The sequence below is a fragment of the Belonocnema kinseyi genome, chromosome 2, assembly GCF_010883055.1.
Source record: "Belonocnema kinseyi isolate 2016_QV_RU_SX_M_011 chromosome 2, B_treatae_v1, whole genome shotgun sequence".
In the NCBI taxonomy this organism is placed as follows: Eukaryota; Metazoa; Arthropoda; class Insecta; order Hymenoptera; family Cynipidae; genus Belonocnema; species Belonocnema kinseyi.
In genome coordinates this window covers 85606149-85613501 of record NC_046658.1, presented here as the reverse complement: position 1 = coordinate 85613501, position 7353 = coordinate 85606149, and the positions used below count along the sequence as shown (strand labels likewise).

Below are 7353 nucleotides of genomic sequence, written 5' to 3'. Positions count from 1 at the left end.
AAACACTGATGTTTTTTATTTCTTTTACATAGAAAAGTTCGTAAAATAAATAAAAAATATCATCGTCCGATCCACTATATATAAATTATATATATTTTTTAACCTGGGACTCAAAGTTTCGCATGCAATTAACATGGGGAAAAGTACCGTAAATTTCAAATGCAGTTCATTTTTTACATTTCATCGAAATTACTTGGCTCTGTACAATTATGATCTGTAGAATACGTTGAAAAAATATATCTACGCAAAAAAATTCTTTTTAAAAAATTTACAAAATGGCTTATTCCTAAATTTCAATCAAATTTACAATTTCCACAATTAATAAAAAAATTTCGTCAAATTAGAAAGCACGCGATGACAATTAAAATAAAAAAAATTTGAAAAAATGCAAGAGGGCCGCCCAATTTTTTTGTTTATTCTTTATTTCTTTGTTTCTCGGTCACAATTTTTCAATTGTCAATATAAAGGTTATATTATCGTAAAGAAACACATTTCGTGATGCTCGAAATTGAATTTTTTTTAAATTTGAATTTTAGTTGTCATCACGTACTTTCAAAAAAATGAATCTGTCTCTCATAAGAATTTTATTAGATTTTCTTAATATTTGTAGAAATTGTAATTTTGGTTTAAATTTAGAGATCCGCCATTTTCTGAATTTTGAAAAAAATGTCATGAATTTATATTTTTTCAGCATAGTCTCAAGATCATAATTGTACAAAAGTATTCCGTTGAAATATAAAAAAATTAACTGCGTTTGAAATTTTACGGTACTTTTCCCCATGTTAAATGTATGAGAAACTTTGTGTACTTTGGGCCACAAGTTAATATTAACCGATTTCGTTCAAATTTCGTGGAGATCATTTTTTTGGTCATTCTAAAAAATGTGGGGGGGGGGGCGAGACCAAAGAAATTCGAAAGAAAAGAATCCACCAAGAGTAAATAAGGACTGCCCTATTGGCCATTTATACAATAAAACCCTGTTTTGAATTTCATTAAATGTTTGCAAACCTCAAATTGCCTTTTCAAAAAATCAGGCCATAATAGTCCTTTTTTATTTTGTAAAAAGTCTGTATATGAAAGATAAATACACAATAATGTTATTGAAGAAAGTGGGTTGTGGCTATTTAAATGTTATAAGGGAAATTTTGTTTATGTGTGTGAATAATAAGTAAACTTATAGTTAATGTCATATATAATACTTTATGAACAAGCAACGAGTAATACGTTATTTTATTTCTATGATTTATTATTTACTATAAAGAATAATAGAATTTTCTATTTTATTATGTGACACTTTGACGAATGTATTCTATTATGAGGCAATAAAATAATCATTTTGATAAAATTTAGATGCTTTCTTTTAACGTAATTGTTACTTCGTGTAAGGAAAGGGCCCACTTTGTCAATATGGTGTTCCGTATATGGGGCCAAAGGGCCAGATGAATTCACGGCATTTTATACAGAGTTCGATTCCTGTGAATTGAAAAACGAGTCACTGAGGAACCTCTGCAGTTGATATTGATAAAATCCGCTTTTCAAAAATGAAACAGAAAAACAATTAAAGTTTTCCATTGACTACGAAGGAGCAAGTGGGCAGTTTTCTTGCTGAACGTAACATATATTAATTTAATTTCTACTGTTTACTGTTACAAATATGAAATTTCATTCCTTCAGTTCGAGAAAGTTCTTTCGAACACAAGTACATAGTTACTAGAACCGGAGAAGTTTTGGGATATACTTTATCAAATTAGGATTTACTGATTAGATTAATGTACTTGTTTTACACAGTAAACCCCAGGAATAAATTTTATCTTTCAAAAACATAAAAACTTTGCATCACGTTTATCTAACGAAAGATAAAATTTATCTGAAAAAAGATCAAATTCATCTAAAAAAAGATAAAATTTATCTGACGTAAATATTTTGTTGACATAGGTTATATGAAAGACGGCTGCGTCTATTTTCACAGAAAAAATGTCCTTCATAAATTTAAAAATCCTCGTGGTATTCAATTTGAAATATTCTCACTTTATTTCACTAATTTTAAACCCAAAAATCACTTACCTACACTTACTGAATACACAGTCAACTTCAGTCCATTACTTTTGTTGAACAAAACTAATTTTTGGGTTTAAAATTAGTAAAATAAAATGAGAATATTTAAAATTGAATACCACGAGGATTTTTAAATTTATGAAGGACATTTTTTCTGTGAAAATAGACGTAGCCGTCTGATATATAACATATCCCGGTAAGAAGCCTTGCATTAAAAAGTATTAGAAAATTTGAATCCCTAAGAATTCCGTTTCTGTCCTTAGTTTTTGTAATTGTCATTAGGCGACGAAAATTATAAGATTTCAATCCCTTTTAAAGCCGATCGGAGCTATCAGGCGTGACCTCGAATATACTAAAAACACAATTTTCGTTTGAAGCATTAGAACGCACTCTAAAAGTATGAAATTTGCCAAATCTAGTAAAATTGTATGTAAGAATACATTTCTTTATCGTCAAATGTTCGCTTTGTTCAAATATTATCAATTAAAAAAATATAAAATCATGATAAAAAATTGAAAAAATTATTTTTTACGAGAACCTTCTGTGTGGAAATTGATCCTGACATCGTAAACCTTCTGTATGAAAATTGATCCTGACATCGTAAAATGACCGACGTTATGTTTTAAAAAGCTTTTTGCCTGATTATTATTCGAAAAACAGTAAATAAATGTAGCAAAAATGGCTGAATTAAAAGGGATTAAAATTTGTCTAATTCTTGGTTGATTTGTGGTATTCAGCAAAATATTGTCAGCGTTAGGTACAGAAAGGGATTCAATTTGAGAGCTAACTTCAACCGCCGTGGATATTCAAAACGGGAGGACAAAAACGGGATCCAGAAGTATTCAATATTTCTCACGTAACCACTGAATGAATGAAATTTTTCAATACTTTTTAATGCAAGCCTTTTTACCGGGATATCAAAAAAATATTTACGTCTGATAAACTTGATCTTTTTTCAGATAAATTTTATCTTTTTTTAGATAAACGTGATGCAACGTTTTTATCTTTTTGAAAGATAAAATTTATTCCTGGGGTTTACTGTGTACTCTTTTGATCTCAGCACTACATTCTGTTATACTGTAAATATTGCACGAACATATGTACTAATAGGTTTTCTGCATGATATTTTCTTTTTGTACTTTCTATTTTTTTCTTTTCTGGAAATTATAATATCTTTTGGAAATACGAAACGAAACATTTAAATTTATAAAATACGCGTTTAAAGCTATTGGGTTCTGTATTGTGATTGTACATAAACTAAAAAGTCCCGGGACGGTTGGATATTTCCTCAGGTAAAATATTTTTCAAAAAAGTGAAGGTCATTTCTGAAGTAAATTTCAACGAGGAATTCAATGGTGACCTTTATTTTGACCTTGAAGTTGACCTTCATGACTTTTTGAAGGTCAACTTTGTTTCTTTAAATGGAAACCCCCTTTTTTACATCTGCAATCGATAGAGCGGAAAATTCTACGTTCAAGTACGTACCCAAGTCATAGGTCAGTTGTAACGTTCAAGGTCAGTTAGAGGTTATTTGAAATTAACAAAGTTTTCCAAGAGGTCAGTGTAATTCCTGAAGTAAATTTCAACGAGAAATTCATTGGTGAGCTCGGCTTGGTTACAGCGTTTTGAATATTGTAAAATCATAAGGAAACTTTTCATTAAAAGTTCCAGGTGTTCTGGTGAGAGTTCTGTTCCTCCCCGAAGAGTTATACAGTCCTATACCGTTTTTCAATGCCTAAGTCAATACCTAAGGTGATACCATAAGTCCTATATCATTTTTCCATACGAATATTACGAATCGAATTTAAATTTACGTATTACGAGTACACACTTACTATCTTTCGCTAAAAGATTATTCTGGCACAAGCTAAAATTTCGGAACGAGAGAGGGTATCTGTATTAATGATGCGTGGTTGGGGAGATCGAGTTCGATCTTTTCATTAAGTTCGTTTGTTTTTTAATCGCACTTTTCGTAGTGGAGAAGGGTTAAATCCTCTCTCAAAATCAACAATTGAAAGAACTGTAAGGCGCTTCATGAATCATGGATCTATCAAGAACCTTCAGAGAACTGGTCGGCCAAAATCTGAAGGATCTGAGTAGATGGAGATGGACATAGCCCAAGCATTTGTTGAAAATCCACACCTTAGTTTACGTCGAGCTAGTGATGAGCGTGACGTTGCTCCTGAGACGGTGCGAAATATTTTGTAAAGCATTAATTTCCATCCTTCCAAAGTTCATCTGGTACAAGAGCTCAATGAAGACGATCCTGATCGTCGGGTTGAATTTTGTGAAATTATGATGGACAGAATTGATAGTGATCCTGTTTTCTTGTACAATACAGTATTTTCAGGTGAATCTACTTTCACTTTGAAAGTTGAAGTTAACAGGCAAAATTGTAGATATTGGTCCGGCACAAATCCTGATTGGATTTTCGAGAGTCACACACAATCTCCACAAAAGATTAATGTTTGGGCCGGTATCTTGAATGATACATTGATAGGCTCTTTCTTTCTTTCTTCATCGATGGCCTGCTAGATCTTCTGATCGGATGCCTCTCGACTATTTTCTTTGGGGTTATTTAAAGAGCAAATTATACTCAACGCAATCGCAAAGCTTAGACAAATTGCAGAATCGGATTCTGCAACAGGCTACTTTGATTGATAGGGAGATGATTCGTAATACTGTTACTCATTTTTACAATCGCATAGCTTTTTGTCAAGAAGCTCAAGGCTTTCAGTTCGAACATCTTCACTGAAGCGTGAGAGGCAAGGGGCCTCACACTAATCGAGCACCCCAAAGGGAACAGAATTTACTACGTCCACGTCGTTGTTCCTGGATTATGCTAAACGTAAACGTAAACTGCTTGGAAAAATTTGAAAAAACCTTGAAGATCATCACGAAGATCAATACAAAGCTCACCAGTGAATTTCTCGTTGAAATTGACTTAAGGAATTGCACTGACCTCTTGGAAAACTTTGTTAATTGCAAATAACCTCTAACTGACCTTGAACTTTACAATTGACCTAGGCCTTGGGTACGTATCTGAACGTAGAATTTTCCGCTCTATCGATTGCAGGTGTAAAAAAAGGGGGTTTCCATTAAAAAAAAAAACAAAGTTGATCTTCAAATGCCATGAAGGTCAACTTCAAGGTCAAAATAAGGGTCATCATTGAATTCCTCGTTGAAATTTACTTCAGGAATTACACTGACCTTTTGATAAACTTTGTTAATTTCAAATAACCTCTGACTGACTTTGAACGTTACAATTGACCTATGACTTGGGTACGTACCTGAACGAACAATTTTCCGCTGTATTGATTGCAGATGTAAAAAAGGGGTTTATCATTAAAAGAAACAAAATTGACCTTCAAAAAGCAATGGAGGTTAACTTCAAGGTCAAAATGAAGGTCACCATTGAATTCCTCGCTGAAATTTACTTCAGGAATGACCTTCACTTTTTTGATAAATATTTTACCTGAGGAAATATCCAACCGTCCCGGGACTTTTTAGACACCCTGTATATGGGTTATAAATTAAAGTGATATTTGCTGCAAGACAAGGATTAAAATCATCAACAATTGCTTTTTCTAACTTTCATGTTGTAACATTCTAGATCAACATGATTCCACGAATAAATCGAAGAGATCAATAAAAAGGCGGGATGGTGTGTCATATTCTTGTAGAATTACTCACATTTCTTCTGGCCATAAGTCTGGTACCAACACTTCAATTGAATATAACAATGATGAAACTTTGGAAATCAAACAAGAATCCATCCAAGGTATGAATATTCAAAATAAAATATTTTTATTAAAACTATAAAAAATCAATCGTATACCCAATTTTGTTGGGTTTTCAGATCCAGGGATAATTACAGTCCAGAAATGGAAGCAAACAATTAAGTCAAAATTGTGTAACGCACATATGAAGCCCGAACTTCAGACCCTAAAGAAGCAGGATATTCAGGAATCAAAACCGAAAATGAAATACACATGCAACAAGTGTGCGCGAAGCTATTCACATAAAGGATCTTTGAAATCTCATCAAAAATTCAAGTGCGGCGTCATGCCACAGTTCAGTTGTAAATTCTGCAATAAACAATTTGGAACGATACAACTAATGAAGGGGCATGTAAATCGCATGCATCAGAGAACAAACTCAACCAAATCAGCTTTAAGGCATAAATGCGATAAATGTTCGCGAAGTTACAGTTGGCTAAAAGGTTTAGTTCGACACAAAAAATTAGTGCATGCAGTAGTCAAACCACAATTTATTTGCGATATTTGCAGATTTAAAACGATGCAAAAATCAGACTTGCTAATTCACATTACTGCACGTCATCTGAGATAATAATAATAGGGTGATCCCATTATTTTTATGTATTTTTGTATCTTAAAGAATATGTTTTAAAATCACTATAAATAACGGTATAGTGTAAAAAAACTTATTTTTCAAATCAATATTTAAAAAAAGTACATATTTCCAATTCCTATTACTTTCGCGCCCATTCCGCGATCTTGATGTAACGTAGCATGTCGCCAAAAGCTCGTAAATAAGCTGGGCGTTTCACGTTTTTCATAAAAATTGAAACAAAGCAACGCTATTATTAGTGATTTAAATCTAAATTTAAATTTAGATTTAAATTTAGCACCTCTCTTTGGATTTAAATGTAACACCTCTGCCGAAAATGCAGGAAATTTATTTATATCTGTACCGAAACGAGAGGAACGACAAAAATCGTACAAAAATATGCCCTATGCCGGTTTGTATGTGAGCTCTAAACTCATGCAAAACAGATCATCTTTCACTTAACAAGTACTATTAAATTAAATATCCAAAACATAAATTAACAATCTTGTAATTATACATTTTATAAAAAGATTTCTAAAAGCAATAAAAGCATTTAGGAAAAAAGTGAGGGTAAGTTTTCTAGATGCAATATTAGATATATGACTTTGTAATATGATTCGACGAATGTAATTATCATTCTAAGTTGATAATTGATTTAAAATGAATCTGTTATATCATCAGTGAAATGTTACCATACCGACAATAGACAACCCTCCAAACTATAAAGGCAGAAAATCCACAATATCGATCAAGTTAAGAATCTTCAATAACAGAAAATGCTGAAAGTCTTAATCAGACTAGATGGAAAATAATATTTTCAAATTAAAATTAAAATTGTTTCTTGAAAAAAAGATCCTATTCCTTCTTCACTCCATTGGCAATTGAACCACAAAACTAAATATTACAGATTATATTATATAAATATATAATAAAAATAAATCAAATAAA

At 31.9% G+C, this 7353-nt stretch overlaps 1 protein-coding gene across 1 annotated transcript in view; it reads left to right on the top strand.

Moving 5' to 3' along the window:
• The window catches only part of LOC117182825 (zinc finger protein 271-like), a 13696-nt gene that overhangs the window by 2395 nt on the left and 3948 nt on the right, over positions 1–7353 (top strand). Inside the window, exons 3-4 of the mRNA XM_033375933.1 lie at positions 5669–5836; positions 5915–6277. Coding sequence (XP_033231824.1) covers positions 5669–5836; positions 5915–6277 — 531 coding nt within the window. The remainder of the gene's footprint in view (positions 1–5668; positions 5837–5914; positions 6278–7353) is intronic.